Raw genomic sequence first — 16,691 nt, 5'->3', positions numbered from 1 at the left:
TTTTGTTTGCTTCATTTGACCCTTGGAACATATTTTAACTGGATGTCACATCCATTTGCTGTAGGACCACTATTTGAAGAGGCCAGGCTTCTAAAAGTGCTTGAGAAACCTGTTATAAACATGGCCAACAGTTACAGGCTTTAGAGATAATAAGGAGAAGCAAACGGCTAAATCCAAAGATTAATTCCAGGTACTCTCATCACAGTGAGAGTTGGCATTGTGTCAGCTGCCAGGCAGGATTCATCTGCCTACCCTTTGGTGCTTAAAAGTTGCATGTGCAAGGCAGTTAGTCATCTTAACTGTCGTCCTCTATAGTCAGCGGAGATGAAAAGACACTAGGAGGAGATAGATGCTTCTGCCTTCTGCGAGGGTGATTATTTTAGGACTCTGGTAGAACAGAAGTTAACACATTTTTCAGGAGAAAAAGATGGGTACAAGCAAGGCCCCGGTGGTCTTCCAGTTGTGCAGCCCCGAATGCGTGTATATGCTTTGACACTGCTGTGTGACTTCTATGGCAGTTGAACTTTCAACAGTAATAAAATCCACAGGCTTCACCTTAGTAAAATATCCCTGCAGGTGCATGCAAAAACTTGTGATTTCACAGGCTCCTTTTGTTTTGCCGACAGCGTAGTCAGAATCCGTTTGTTTTGCTCCAGAAGAGCGTGACGAATGTGCTTCCTCAATAGCAGCTGCGAAAGCCCCAGGGCCCAGAGTAAACAGCAGTAAGTAGGCAGAGCTCCTCTGCAGTTGCACCTCTGAAAAAGCCAGGGCTCAGGTCAACTGAGTTGTTTTTTCTATTTCCTGCTGTAATTCTAGTTTTTTCTCCCATAGTTCACTGTGCCATTTAGTGTTAAAAATAGGATTCCATAAAACATCTTTATGTTCCTTAAGTGCACACATTTTATTTTTCAAACGTGTGTCTGTATGAAGGCTTGCAAGAGAAACAGCTTGCCATTTCCCGGTGCTGACCTGGTCTGACTGTAATACTAAACTCAAGGTAAGAGTCGGGACTAATGCGGCAATTCCACGTCTCAGCTCTTCCTTCAGATTTCTGGCAGCTTCTGCAAATTACACTTTGTGCTTTAGCGGCTGGTATGGTGCTGCATAGTTGTCTTTTTTTAAAAAAAAATATTTATTATTTTGATGGCTCTGGTCAATGGCGATACAATTGCTGACTTGCTTTTCCAAGATGATGTGCTTTATGTTTCAGTATTGCAAAGTACCTCGAGATCTGGGTGGGAAATACTTTAAAGGGGCAAAACGTGATTTGCTGGAAAACTGGAAGGAAGGTACATCACATAGGGAAGCAGAATAAAGCTTGCAGCTCCAGTTCGTTGGAAGATGAAGATGCTTTCTGGCATTACTAACATGAGGAATAACCCAAAGGAGAGGAAAGCAGCTTGAGGCTTGATAACAATCCCAACAGACCTTTGCAGCTTTGGGCATGCTGGGAAGGGGGATGACATACCTTCGCTCCTGGAGGCTTCCAGCAGAGCAGCTTCCCTGTGCTTTCAGGATTTGCTGAAATTTCCATTATTTATTTTATTACTGATTTATTTTGCAAGATTTTACTCAAAGGGATACAAAAAAAAGGACAAGTAGCCTCCAGATCTTTCTTCCATCCCTGTGTTATCATCTTGGACCTGGGAGGAGTAATGAAATTTTTATTATGCATCTAGGCTAGGGAGATAGGGCTTAGTACCAACTGGGGCATGATCTGTGAAGTTAAAAGTGCTAGTTGTTGCACAGACCTTTTCAGACTGCCAGGGGTCCTTCTAAAATAAGAGATTTTACTTGGCTTTCTTTTTGTAAATGAGTGCAAGTTGAAATGTATTTTAAGACTCAATTGAAGAAATAATTAATCATCTGAGGAATCACAAATGTAAATGTTTTTGATTCTGTGCTAATGCTACATGATTAGACTCCTTTTTCTTTATTTTTTTAGTGCTCTTTATATTTTTCAGAAGAAGAATATAGTAGAGCAGCTGCCTCCTAGTGATTGGTAACATTGAGAAGTATTCTCTTTCACCCTGTGTTATATCAATGTGACAAACTACAGTCCTGATACTATGTGTGGCTTTACCAGGAAACTGGTAAGACTTTCCAAATGTTTTCCATTTATCAGTACTTTAAAAACCAACTGATTAATGTTATTTGCGTATGAGCAGCAGAACGTGTAAACGTTGACTGAGGAGTCATTCAAACAAATGCTTTCAGCTGGATTCACAGCAGCAAGACTTCGCCAAGGCTGAGTGTGGCTCAACTTGGAAATGTTATTACCAAGCTTGGCCACTTACAGTCTATTAATATTTAATTGTCCTTTCTTTTGCTTTTTCCTATATGTTTTCCTCCAGTTTCTGAAGTCAGAGTGAGTCTTCAACCCTGTCCTTGGAACAATGAAAAACATCTCAGTTGCGTATCTTGCCACATACCCTTCCAAATCCACAATACACAGATTAATGCCTCATCTATAGTCAACCAGTAGTTAACTGGTGGTCTGGTCTGATTGAGTGGGCAGCTCAGAGAAGCGCAATGACAAGGAAGGGGCCATATGCTTCATAAGTTTGGGGCCAGGTTAAATAATAAATACATTAATAACTACTTTTTAATACTTTCAGCTCTCAAGAGCCCAGGTTCTTTGTGGTTACAAATGTGTGATGCCTCCTAACATGACCTGCTAGGTAGAGGAATTATATATTTGTTTTCATGTAAGGTAACTGAGGCACACCCTAAGTAGGTATTTTTTTTCCTTTCTTTCTTTTTCTGTAGGGTTTGTTTTTGCACATGGGAAATAAAATAGAACCCAGATCATCTGTTACTTAATGCAATTTCCTGTGTTGTAGCCACAAGAGCATCCTTTCTCTATACATGCATCAGATGCGATTAGAAAAAAAAAAAAAACCAACTTGAAAATATTCATGGCTTCAACGCTTGCATCATTGGCAAATACCAGCAATCTAATGTGGTTTTATTTTGCAGAAAGCTTTGTCCACCTCAAGTCACCATGAGAGGCTGTGTTAGGGTCACCTTCACTGGTAGCTCTTGTAGAGTTGTTGAGTAGAATGAGAAGAGGTGCATTAAGGAATGAGTGAGAAATTAGAGTAGGCCTTAAAGCAGATGGGCCTGGTGTGTTACTGTAGATCAGGTACCAGGCTTTGTTCTGAGTCTTTGCTCTCGACATTCTTTGGGTGAGCATAAAACTATTCAAATTCAAGCACAAATTATATCTGCGTCTACTGCATAGTGCAGACTTCTGCTCCATGTCAGCATTGCTCTTTGAGCTCGCTTGTCCTTGTTGGGCTTGCCTTGTTCAACGTACAGGAACCACGCAGTACTCTAGGAGAAGTGCTTGGTGTGGCTTGTAAAGCAAGCAGAAGCAGCACGTAGTACAAACCCTTCCTGGTCTTTATGAATGACCTAGCTATATTTACAAAGAGCACAGCGTATCCCCCGGATGGGGGATACTCCTTCAGCTGTTCATCATGATTAGCCTCATCATAACAGTTTTCATCAAAATCAAGTGAATTGTGTTCTGTAGTGTTGCAGCCTGAAGTAAAAGGGATGTGAGAAAGCAGTTATAGCCTGCCTTTGGAAAGCTTTGCAAAATTGTCCTCTCCATCAGCCCATTTCCAAATGGAGCCAGCAAAAGTTCGTGCAAGAGGAATGTGATGCATTGGTGAGAGTTAACATTTGTTTACTGGTCGTCACTGTTAGACTCTGGGTTTTATGTTGTACCCAGTCTGGTGTAACTGGCCACTGTGAAAAGGGACAGTCCTGTCCTCCCATTGCCACAAGTGTATCAAACCCTACTTGGATGTAGTCCAAATTTGGGTGCCTGCAAAAGGGACGGTGCTGTTCTCCCCCTTGTCCTTTTTGCCTACCCGTGTTCACCTAACTAGCCTGTGGCTGCAATATTGGGAAGACAGTAGGAGAGTGTGTCCAGGACTGGAAGGATCAGCAAACTGAGAGGGAGGGACCTCTATTTCTCTAAGAAGCAACTCATAGACCTGCATTGACGTTCCTTGAAACAGAACTTGGCAGCAATGTCTATCCTTTCTGTCTTTTCCATCCCCATAAGGAAATGTTAATGTTAAATAATATTTCAAAAGTGGAAATGATCTCATTCTTCCTACGACTTATTTGGGTTTTTCTCTGGTTACTATTTAAGGGAAATAAAGCATCAAGCAATTCAGATCGCTGCCTGGAAGACTACTTTATTTGCCTCCCCACCGGTCTCCATCTTTAGACATTGTTTGTACTAAACTGTTACTTCCATTTGAATTTCTTGCCGGTACCTCCACTTGTCTTCCTCTGTGCTTGACAGATAAAGAAATGGAGGCACAATGACATGTAGTCATCTTACAGGGCAATAGACTTACACCTTGAAAAGAAAAGTGAGAGCCGTTCTGCAGGAACACAAGTGTTGCTTTTCCTTCTACTTTCCTGTAAAGCCCATTCCTTTGTTTGAGGTGACCTGTGTTCCATGAAGAATCCTTCTTACTGATGAGTCTTGCTCCTTTTCTCAGTTGAGAGCATGCGTAGCCTTCAGGACGTGCTGCAAGACTGTTCTGTTCTGAAGGGTTTTTTTGTGGGAAAACTTTGTTCCTGGAGAAGTTTTGTTCTCTTATTCTCACCATAATTGGTTTTCGTCTTGAAAGCATATGAAACTGGGCTAAGACTTTTTTTTTAAATCTGGAGATTTGCCCGTCCTTGCATGTTTAGCTGTAACATAGCAGCTACAGCCTTGGTATCTTATAGAAACTAAGCAGATATCCTCTCTTCCTTTTCCCTCTCACTTTCTCTTGCAGCTGGATATAACCAGAGCTTTTACCCACACCCTGCTTTTGCCTCTCTTGTCCTTTAACTAGGAAACCAGATAATAGAATCAAATGTCTGAGATTAATTTAGAGGAAAACACCACCCATTCTGAGTGAGCTTTCCCAGGCCAAGACTGGATAATGACCTTCCACAGGAAAGTAATGCCCATCACAAACCTCATCATCTTTCACTTAGGTGCAGATAAAATGTTTCCTTTTTTGCCTTTTTCTTATCTTCCTAGAAGGATGGACATGTGCTTGTGTAGGAGAGATCATGTGTATATACACATAGCCATATCAAAGCACTCCTCTGGTCACTCTTCAGCCCTAGAGGAGATGAGCAGTAGGGACATTAAGCAATAGACTGCAGGAAGACTCACACTTCATGAAGGCAAGGCTCTGAGTTTACCCCTGCAAGAGCTGTTTTTCTCTATACCTCTATACCAGCTGTTTTTCTCTAAACCTCTAAATCTCAGAAGGATAAGCCCCAGCTACCCACTTTTAGTATATTTTTGCTCTTAAAGCAATATATGGATTGATACAGTGATATGTATGTTCTCAAAGTAATATAAATGTTGAAATGCAAGCACTGTTGTATTGACTGTTCTCCCCTAAAATAGTCTGATAATAAGGCAGAATGGCAATGCTTTCTCTTCTCAGTTGTCATCGTTGCCACTGTGGGGATCAAATGTTGCCATAATGGTTCCTTCATGAAATGGTATTTCTTTCTTCACCTTTGGTACTGATGGCCAGAGCTCCTGATGGTTTGGTGGTAAGAGTATGACACAGCTCCATCCTTACCATTCCAAATCTCCTTCCCAACTTCAGGCACTAGGAAGGTGGTACCATGTATTCATCTCTTACATCAAGAGACCACATGCATCTTTGCGTCTCTGTGTATCCTGGGCCTCATCAGGGTAACCTGCTTAATGTCGTCTTCTCCAAAAATCATAGTTAAAGAAATAAACAGTTGTAGTGGGATTTGAGTGGGGAAACATCTGTTCTCCAGTACTGCGTATACTAACAAGATGCACTACCTGCATTTGGAGCTTTTTAAGGCCAGAGGGATCTGTTGTGCTCATTAACCCTGACTAGAGAGGCATTTCGCAGGCCACATCCAGTCATCCATGTTCTGCATCTCATTTAGTGGTCAGCTCCTTTGCTGGCACAGACTTAACCATGTGTAATTACTACACTTAATTTGATTGACATGATCTACAAAGAGCCTAGCAAGAGTCAAGGATTCGAACATACATCAGTAAAATGAAAAACAAACTCGGTGCCTTCTTCTCCAGGATTCTCTAATGCAAAAGTCCCTTCTAGTTCCCAAAGACGAAGGCCCTCCTCTGCTCCTGCTTCCCTAGGCTCCTTAGAAAATGGAAAGGCTTTACATCATCCCTAAAATTTGAGAGCAGGGTTTGTTGGATCAAAGCTGAAAATGTATTAAAATTTCAAGGAAACTTTATGCATGCCAAATTCAAATCTCCTCCTCTTAGTCTTCTGTCCTAAGTTGTTTCTCTTGGCCCTGAAAGAGCCAGATATCTCTGTATCCTCTGTGACTGAATTTTGCTTTGACAGTTGTGTGTGTTTTGGGGTGGGACATCTCCTTCTTTAGACCTGAATATAATTTTATCCAGAAAACCAATAACTGAGAAGGAAGCAGATTTTTGGTCACTGATCTTGCTCTGTTCATAATTATTTCATGATCCAAAACATTGCAGCAAAATATTTAGCATGGGTGCTTTTTTATGGCAGTTAATTTAGCATATCTTAAACCAGTGTTTTCTTGAATATGCCTGGATGCAAGTACCTGTTGAAAGCTGAGAAAATGCTCAAGTGCACAGGAATGCAATTACTTCAGTAGATTGTTGAGCTTCCTGGTTTTAGACACTTACAAGAGGACAAAGATTTGCAGCACTATGAAACTTGGGGAGGGCCAGGAGAAAGGAAAGATACAAGTAAGCTAAAGCAAGCTGTGAAATGCTGTTTCACTGCACAGCACTGTTAGCTTTTCAGCAAGCTACTGGTTGGTTTCTCTTGCTGCCAGTAAATTAAAATGCATCAATTCAGATGCCACAGTTAACCCTGGGAAGAGAGGGATGGCTGCACAGGACTGCAAGTCTAGTTCCCTCATCATGTCTTGTGCTTCATTTAGTTCCCCAGGATGTTGTCCTGAGCTGACCTCCGATTTGGAGCACTCCTTGGAAGACAGAGCAGCGTGTGGATGCGCCAGCACCTCTGTTCCCTTCCTGCTCCTAGCTCTGGCGCTCCCATCCTTGCTGATGGAGCAGAAGTACAACCTCTCTATTTTCTCCTCTCTCTCTCTCCCCATGAAGTCAATGGGGCGTGTGGGAGACTCCTGTCTTGCAGCCACACACATGTGCACAGTAAAGCAATTTGAGTTGGTACTGCTAAAACCCAAACGATTGGATTGTCTTAAAAAAAACTTCTATAAAGAAAATAAAACAAGTTATTTGAAAAGAGTGAGCTCCTGATGATTTTGGTATGTCACTGCGAGTCATTCGACGCTGAGTGAACGTTCGAAGTACGGGATATCTCAAAATGAGCTTTTAACTTTGGGACAGAGCTATTGATAGTAGAGCATAAGGAATGTAATTATATTGCCAAACGTCGAGGCCAGTGGAGCCGAGATGGAAGTGACCTTATTAGTAGATTTGTATTTTTAAACTTTAGGTGATCAGTCTCCCGTTGTTATTAAAGCAAAGGTATGATGTTTGGATCAAAAGTTTCTTTGCTACTTGAAGTAGAAAAAGTATTAACCTTAAAAGGAAGAAAACAAAATGCATATATTTTCTGTAGGCGTAGATATACGTAGTTTATGTGTATATACCCATATATATTTTTGTATATACCTACCCAGTTTCACCCAGCTCCTATCTTTTCCTGTCGAGGAAATGAATTTGTGTTTGTCAGCCGAGCTTGCTGCTCGTTGAAAGCAGCAGAGAACTGAATCAAGGCCGTTGCTCATGGGAGACTTCTGCTTTGTTGAATAGCAGGAAATCCTGGAGTGCAGCACAACTCCAATATTCAGGATTAATTCCATATTAGGAAATATTTCCTTATCATTACTGCGGGTGTGTTGGAATGATTTGTGAGATTAATTTCTGTGAGCCAAATTAAAAGACAAGGCCCTGTCGCTTGCTTCTGGTTTTCGGGGAAGTTCCATGGGAAGGAATGAATGGGCTTAGCCTGGGGAAGGGTGGCCCTTTTCGATCAGCACACGTGAAACCAGCCTCAGCAAAGCCATTTTAAAAGAAATCGTTCCAGCCCGGTGCGGCTCCTCGATCTGGGTTAGGCAGCTGCTCGTGCTGGCACGCAGCATCGCGTGGCAGCGGGAGACAAACAAGCAGATGGTTTGATGGAAAGTGGGACGGCTTCTTTTGGAAACAGCGCTGGCTAATGCCAACTTACAGCGTGCATACAACTGTGGCCTTTGCTGAGGGGGCTCGTTGGTGTCTTTTGGAGGTTTTGGGGTTTTTGCCTAGTCTACTCAGAACCCCTCCTTTATGTTTTGTGGTGTTTATAGGTTTAAGAGTCTACCCCAAGGTAGGAAAGCGACTTCCTTCACTTTGAAAGCATCTCTCGTTTGGGTGCACTGGGTGAAAAGCTCTTCTGGAGTTTAGGGGGCGTGTTGGAGCCGCCACTGACACCCCGAGTTGCGCTCTGGCCGGGTTTCCCTGGTGTCGTCGGTTCCTGAAGCGCAGCGGCCACTGAGGCTGCAGGATCCATGCAGCGCTTCCATCCCCGAGTCCCGCATGTCTGTGAATGTCTCCTCAGGGTTTTCTCACGGTCGTGAGGGTCGGGCACTGGGAGTGTCTGCTCTGTTTGGTTTACAAGCTGGGGCCGGACAAGTCATGGAGCACTCTGCTTTTAGCTGTGACTCTAACAGGCGACTCACCAAGAGGCTCCACGGGGAAGGCAAGAATGACTTAAAATGGCTAAAACATTTGAACGCCTTTTGCTTTTAAATAGCAAAGCCTGTTCCGAGAGGGCTAATTTTACTCAGTTTCTTAGTGCTACTTTAAATAAAACAAACGTAATTCATTCTGTAACTTTAAAGTAGCAAAACTACTAGAACATAACGCAGGTTAGGGAATGAATAACAAACTGAAGGCAATGAAGTATATAAATGAGGTAAATGAAATGCTAAAGTGTCAGTGACGGCTTGTTGCAATCTTGTTATTTCATTTCCCCTTCTCAGATGGGGACTGTTGTAGAAACTGGAGGGTGTCAGAAAGATCTGGTCTTGGCAATAACGTCGAAGAAGAATCATCTGTGTGTGAAGTATCTGATTTGTTGTATTTGGCAGGGAATGTTGCTTCCTTCAGGTAACATGTTAAATAAAATAGAGGCTTGTGAATGGTGATACTACTGAAAACATGAATTATGTAGGAACATAATATTTATTTTTCTTTCTGAAACATACCCCAGAGCAGTGCTTGGCTAGCATATGGATCTGATAACCATGAACTTCACTAACAGCAGTAGCGCAGCGAGCATCATCTAGGTGCCAAGAATAGGAATATTAGGTCAAAACCTATTGAGCTGGAGGGTTTTTTTAATTGTCGTAAGTGAACTTTGGACAAGGCTCCATTCTGAACATGGGAATCTTTATTTAGTAATAACACAAGTATTAAGATCAGGCTCCGAGAGTTGAAAAGTATTGGCCCATAATTGACCTAGATTGGAGCAGAGGGATTTTCTTATTTGCTTGCTGCTTGGAGACTTCAGTATCCTGTATTGTTTTGTTTTGTTTCTGGAGGTTTCTCAAAAGGTTTGGAAGTGGATTTCAAGTGGGTTATAGGAGAAGAAAGCAGGGAACCTCTCCAGGAGGAGCTTTGGTATAAACAATTGGATGGTGAAAATACGCACAGCGCGGCTGCCAAATTTGCGCTAGCAGAAACTGTAGCTCCGAAAGTCATTTTCCCTCCAGGCTGATACCACAATAGGACCACTTTCTCCTTCTGTTTCATCATTGGAGCTATCAGCTGTTGTACAACATTTTTATCTTTGCTTTCTGTTTGCGTGTCAGCTCGCACTGTGTACAGCTGCGTGTTTCAGAAGTTGCCTAGGGTGCCGGGGCGGCTGCTGCTCCAGCTGCTGCTCCTCCCCTCACTCTTGCTGGTATGTCACACCACCTCGTCTGCTGAGCCTTTGGCTGCTTATTCCATTTATCTGTCCCTGCCCACTGCCTTTTGGTGTGAATCATGCCGTTATTTGTGTATGGTGGGTTGGTTTTTTGTATATGCGTGGGTATATATATCTCTCCTGTCTCTATTTAAGAGAATCCAAACAATTTGGAGACAGCAGGGCTGGCACTCCTATTTGAAGCGTTGCTGTATCCATGCTGCTTTCCTAGATAGCACTTCATTTTTTAGATATAATCCTTGTCACCAGTGGTTTTTAGTGCCCAGTTTTGTGAGTTGCTGGGCTGTGTTGTCTGTAAGGAGCCAAGCAGCGTTACTAAGTCCGCTCCAGCTTCTCACCCAGAAGAGCTCCAGCACTACGCACGGTCGTGATAGCTGGCGTTTCTGAAGGTACTCGCTTTATTGAGCTGCACGTGTTTACTTTGGAACAGGTCTGGCACTGAAAACCTACGTCTTCCTTCTCTTTTACCTTTTAATTCTTGAAAAATGCCATTTGTATGCTTCGTTTCAGGAGCAAGTTGAATGACAAAATGCGTCATGCTGAGAAAAAGGGAGCTTTGAAAGGCAGAAATATATTTCAGTATCTGCCTTACCCGGCGGCTTTCACTCAAGAGCCAAATTCCTTTGGAACAGAAACAGAAACTTTATAAACTTTGCAGTTTTATCTTCTTTACTGCAATAGTGAACTGCCTTTGTAATTGCTGGGGTTTAGGGGTGTGCTTGGGTGTATAAATGAGAATTATTTTTAGCCTTTCCGTGGAGTGATGTAGCTGTTTTGGGAGGAAGGACTGACGTTCCCTGTCCTGCTGAAGGTATACGTAGCTTTACATTTCAAATTCGAGTCAGAGACCCACCAGTGTGAGGAAGGTACCATCGTTGTGTCATGCAGAGAAAAATGTACTTTTCTTTCCAGGAGCATTGGATGCGGTGTTGCTCCCTAACTTAAGTAGGCACTGAGTCCAGAGTAAATTTATTCTAGGGCTGCTGTATAATTATACTACATGCATGGTTTCAAAAATAAGAATATTTCCATTGTGTCATTTATGTCCAGATTAATTTGATGGCATAGATCCAGCCTTATTTGATGGTAAGAACAAGCTATATGATATAGCAGGAGACTTGCCTGTAGAGAGACTGGCATCTTCAGACCTGTTCTTATGGAAGTAAAGCCCAGTCATGATACCTAGCACTGTCTAACTGGCATAGGCTTGCTCTTTTGCTGGCAATCTGCATAAGAGAAAGCAAAAATTGACGAACTCGTTACTGTAGTATCCCAAGAAGTGTGAAACCCTTTAATAAAGAAGATGGCATTCTTTATGGTAAGATTAGTTTCAGTTTTCACTGCATGTAGCATACTCTTACATATTTATCTTCTCATTGAAGTGAGAAATCACTAGAAAGGTAAATGTAAAAGGTTGGAAGAATATGTTAGAAGGATCCGAAATGATGGACTTGTATGCTTTTGGGGAGGGGGGTGTGATTTTTTTGGTGTTTATTTTTTTTCCTTCTCTTTTTCCTATCAAAATGTTTCAGTGTTCGCCATTGGTACAGTTAAGGTATTTGGTGATGTGAAGAGTTTATGATGATGCTGTCTATTTCACATCCCTGTCCTGTTGCTCCGTTTGACAGGCTGGGAAGTGTGACATTGGATAGTAAAGCAAATTTGTTGATCTTGTTGCACATCTGTGTCAGGATCCTGTTTCGTCCCTCATTATCTTTTTCTCTTTAAAGTATGGATCTGTAGCAATAGACTCTAAAATTACTGATGGTGTCAAACCTTCGTCCTTCCTTCCTGCCAACTGACAGCTCTGTGCTTTCCCTCACCTTCACACATCCTGGATTCTCTGAGCTGGCGCTGTGAAGGCTGGAAACGATGTGCAAGAGGCTTGGATTTTGTGTTCTCACCCATTCCTAATCCTGCGAAGAGCCAAGTGTTGTTTTTTCAGGGAAGAACGGTTCTCCAAGTGCCTTGATTTCTTCTATCTCTTCTCTTCTGAGTTGTTGTAGCAGGTGAGATTGGATGCTTCAGTGGTTTTGCTCTGATTAACCAGTGCCTGAATCCAATAGTCTAATATGAAAATGTTAATGCTGGACTGTGGGAGCTGCCAAGAAGTGCCCCAGAGAGGATGTGAGTTTTGAGTTACCAGTTGTGTAGTAGGAGCTGAGTGTGGGGTTTTCAACGGTGGAAACTCGGAAAAATTGATCGAGGGTTTGATTTAGAACTGCCATGATAGATGGGAGCGTAGACTGAAGTTGTCGTAAACACTGCTTGGCCTTTCTCTGCTTCCCATCAGGAAAGATCTGGGAATTGAAAAAATCAAACGTATGCTTGGACCAGGCAGCATTTTTTCCATGAGAAAGAGGGTGGTGGGTCAGGAGAGACTCGCTCAAAAGAGACTCTTGAAGGCTCAAGTTTGTTAGCTTTGGGCCTGCTGTCCCCTTTCTGCTGCTGTACCCTGCTCTCCCTCATCCTTCAGGAACATCCTTCGTCTCCCTGCTATGCTGCTGTCCCACCTGCCTCTTGGGGCAAGATGACCAGGGAACCCTGGTTGCCTCACATCTGTAGCTCCTCATCCCTGTGCCATAGATGCTTGCTGCTGAGCCGAGCAGGCATCAGGAGAAAGGCTCGTGCTGAGTTCAGCCATCCGTCCAGGAGGCACGGGCTCCATTTCTGGGCCAAGCAGCACATACGGCGTCGCTGCTTCTGGCGGCTCCAAGATGTTGTCCTGCCGGCTGCGTGCTGCTCAGTGTCTCCTGTCGATTAGATCGGTTTGATGTCTCTCTCATTCACAGCCAGTGCTGTGTCATTTTTTTCTGAAGTAACAGGCCCTGTGGAAAGAAAGGTCTTTGGTCCTCGTTGGCCAGAGGAGTTTTGGCCGAATGTGGCTGGCTGGTTAATATGACCTTCTTTGTGGTCCAGGGAGCCTAATGCAAGGCCAGTGATGCAGCAGGAGTAAAATGGTTCCATTATGCAAATGGCATGAATTTGGGTGAATTAATAAGTTTTTGAGGGCATTTCCAAGAACTGTGGGGTGGCACCTTTTCAAAATGTTCCCGTTAATGCGGTGATGTCAGTAGAAGTAGTGTGCTGTCAATAAAAGGCCCTGTTTTGAAACTTCTTCCTTCCCTCCACCACCCCCTCCAGCATCTTTTGTTTATAAAGGTCTCACTTAAGGATTTTACTTGGTGGCTCCCAACTGAATATTTTGTTTGGGATTTGGATTTGTGCTTTGTTTGGGGGTTTGTTAGTGAGGCGAGAGGAAAAAGGATGAAGAGTTTTTCTTGGCAGTGAGTTGACGTAGGATTTTGCAGGATACCTTTTGTCTCCTGCCAGGTCTGTGCTCTTTTCCACTTACTTTGGGGATCCTGGAGAGCTCATGGCACTTCTCAGTTTTACAACGTGTGGGGTTTTTTTGCACAATGACAGAGCTAACTGGGGACACCAATTGCAAACTGAACAAATGTAAATTAAATTATTTCTCAAGGAAATGTGCTGTAGTATAGTGTGGTCTGGAGATGAGGCTGGTGGGATGTGGGCACGTAGATTGCTGGAAGCAAACGCTTCTGGTGATGAATCCCTCCTGCTTTGGTGGGCTTACCTCATGGTATGATGATGAAGTCTATTCAAGTTTCTTCTCTGTTAAACAGCTTTCTCTGAGCTTGCTAGCTTACTGGTTGGGTTCTGTTCCATGTTTTCCTACTGTAGAACCACAGTGAGGGTCAGCCTTGCTATTTATAGCATGGTGTGCTAGTGCCTGGATTGTTATCTCCTTTTTACAGGCTTAATAAAATCAAGTGACTTAGATTTGCTATCTGGTGATGTCTGCAATTGTGAGTACAGGAGCGTGGGGCAAATAAATTAACAGGAAACAAAATTGCAGTGTTAGTTTATCCTACCAGGAATACAAGAAGTGCAAAGGATAAATATCCTGTTGCTTGTGAGTGCTAGAGTGCACTCATTATACCTTAAGTAAAGGTTAATCCGTTTCAGGCCTGGGTTAATGCTACACTATCCTGACACTCTAAAATGATCAGACGACGGGTTTTTACTCTATTAGGTCATTTCTTGAAATAAGTTAATCACTGATGCCAGCATGTGGGCAGGAGTTGCTCTCTCTGTTTTGGGTATGTCAACATGCTGTCATTTTTGCTTTCAGATACCTGTTTTATATTTATTTTTTCCCACCTATCAAGGGAGAAAGAGTGTGTAATATTGTATAACAGACTCAATAGGGAGAACAGAGCCAATTCTCCAACTTTTGGAGAAGTGTCCAGTATGGGGAACATGTTTGTGTGAAGAATAAACCCCTTAATTTTTAGTAAACGTTATTAACAGCTCTCATCCTTCTTTAGTAAAAAACTGAAGGGGATGAAAGATTGATTAAAAAACAGACATACTGACATCATCAAAAAGCAGCTGTAGTGCTATTCAAACCTCTTTGTATATGTATAGAGAGATCGTTTTTATTCTCAGAACTCCGGCGTCTTGCACACTCCAAAATACACGGCTAAAATAATATCCCCATAAATGCTGTAAAACGCCTTTATTTCTGACACAGCAGCTGCGTTTCTGGCAACAAATATCTTATTGTCACACCAAAGCCAATTAAAAATCCACAAGATAAAGTGCTGTCCTCACAGAGGGTAGCACGCAAACGCAGAACGGAATTAAGCAATCTTCCAGTCTGATACGGGCGTGCAAATTCTCTTCTGTATGAAGCTTTTAATCGATTCACCTTAAAAGGGATTAGAATCTGTGTGAAAATCATAAACCTAATTTGGAATTCGTCTTCCTCAAATTTGGAATTTGTCTTCCCCTGGTGAAATGGAAAGATTATGTAAATAATAGAATCATAAAATCATAGAATGGTTAGGGTTGGAAGGGACCTCAAAGATCATCTAGTTCCAACCCCTCTGCCATGGATCAAAATCAAAGGAAGTGTGTGTACTTCTATGTAATTTTCCAAAGAAAATCCCCCAAACAACTTGAACGAACAAGTATGGGACTGAGATGCTGCTATTCGTGGCTCCCTTCCAGGGCAGAATAGCAGCTTTCCTGAAGTGCCTCAACCCGCTTCCAGGTAGGGCATGAGTCCTAGGACAAACTGTGCTTGTTTTTTTTGTCTCCCTTGGCTTCCCTAGACCAGCTGCAAGGGACTTGGGTCTGCCCTAAGACATCTTTTCCCCGTGTTAAAAGCGTTGTTCTAGCACATCCAAGTTCTTTCGTTCAAGATGAAAGCTATCGAAGACAGCAGCCTTTCTTCTTTCCTCTTTCCTCCCAGCTTTTAAGTGCTCAGTGACCACGTGCCCTGACCTGTACGTACTTTATCTGCATGGGTAATGTATTTACAGCTGCATTTGGAGTCTGCTGCTCTACGATTTCTCCCCTGAATTTGAGAATCCGAACACAGGGAACTCAGTAAGAGCATCCACTCTAGGAAACGCCTGTTTCATCGGTGGCGTGGCACAGAGGTCGTCGGAAAGGAAACAAACAGAAAGACTGGTTGCCTAATGGCCTTGTGGTGGGGAAGGGTTTTCTATTCTTGGTGGCTGATTGTTGCTTTAAAAAACCAACCAAACAAAAAAAAACAGCAACTGAAGTTTTCCATTCCCAATACAGCAATACCATTATTTCATTTTCATGCGATGATTTCTAGAAATCCCAACTGTCCACATACAATTTTGTTGAGTAGCTTTAAAATTCAAAGGAATTTAATCTTCTGTCCTTGAAATAGCTTCCCCCCTGAATGGGATTAGGGGTTTTGTCCCTTTTTTGTTTTATCCTATCCTTTTGGTAGCACCTAGCATTTCTGGAGTCTGAAATTGTCACAGAGTTGTGACATGTCGAGCTGAGTGACCTGCCTGGTGGTCTTCATGCTTCCTCCTTTTCCTTTCTATGCTCCGTTGCCTCTTCCCTCTCCCAAGCTGGGCTCCAGTCTGCCAGGGGTTCATTTTCCTCATTTGTGGACAAGTGCCGCTGGGTGAGCTGCTCGTAGCCTGCGTAATTCTTTGCTATGATTCACCCTGTGTTTTGCCAACATGTTGTTATGTTTTTAGAGAGTGGGTAGTATGTCCTCCTGCTATCTTGGGATAATTTTATAATAAGGTTTTTTTAATGGAGTTTTTATATCTAAACAACAGAGCCTTTCCTGTGAATCCCATAGTATCTAAGAATTTGGAGATGGAGAGTGAGAAAGAGGAATATATATATATACACACATACACTTTATATTTTTTTTCCAAGTGAGTAATGATTTGACATGTTCTGTTTCAGTACATGTTACCATGGCGATGACTGCAGGGACTGCAACATCCTTTCCCATGAGTAACCACACCCGGGAGAGAGTGACGGTGGCCAAACTTACTCTAGAGAACTTCTACAGCAACCTAATTATACAGCACGAAGAGAGAGAAACCAGGTACTGGCTCTGCCTCCTCTCACCCCTCTTCAGCTTTTCTTGGTTGGCTTTTGGTGGTGTTTGTTCAAGGGCACTTCGATCCCAATGTACAGAGCAGTTCTCCGAAGTTTTTCTGTTCTTGGTAGCGAGGACCTAATCCCCGACAGGCACAGGCTGCCTTTCAGCTGCTGGCTGTGCTGGTAGACCTATGAACGTTCCCCTGCTACTGCACCAAGCAGTCACTGAGTGACCGAGGACCTCCACTTTTGATGCACATTTCGCCTCCTCCTCAGATCAATGCTACTTTG

At 42.8% G+C, this 16,691-nt stretch overlaps 2 protein-coding genes and 1 long non-coding RNA gene across 5 annotated transcripts in view; all 3 read left to right on the top strand.

Annotated features, from left to right (window-relative positions):
- FGFR1OP2 (FGFR1 oncogene partner 2) overlaps positions 1–16,691 on the top strand; it is a 357,712-nt gene that overhangs the window by 123,945 nt on the left and 217,076 nt on the right. The window lies entirely within an intron of this gene.
- The window catches only part of STK38L (serine/threonine kinase 38 like), a 51,104-nt gene that overhangs the window by 12,877 nt on the left and 21,536 nt on the right, over positions 1–16,691 (top strand). For all 3 annotated transcript variants that reach the window (XM_086611244.1, XM_086611242.1, XM_086611243.1), the window contains exon 2: positions 16,260–16,404. In XM_086611244.1, coding sequence (XP_086467370.1) covers positions 16,271–16,404 — 134 coding nt within the window. In that variant the 5' untranslated portion in view covers positions 16,260–16,270. The remainder of the gene's footprint in view (positions 1–16,259; positions 16,405–16,691) is intronic.
- LOC147528922 (uncharacterized) lies at positions 1,937–7,235 on the top strand. Its single transcript, XR_015222122.1, has 3 exons — positions 1,937–2,093; positions 3,547–3,676; positions 6,973–7,235. It is a non-coding gene; the product is annotated as an uncharacterized LOC147528922 (long non-coding RNA).

This window comes from Tauraco erythrolophus, chromosome 4 (genome assembly GCF_009769465.1).
Source record: "Tauraco erythrolophus isolate bTauEry1 chromosome 4, bTauEry1.pri, whole genome shotgun sequence".
NCBI classification, from domain to species: domain Eukaryota; kingdom Metazoa; phylum Chordata; class Aves; order Musophagiformes; family Musophagidae; genus Tauraco; species Tauraco erythrolophus.
This window is presented reverse-complemented; position numbering and strand designations above follow the sequence as displayed.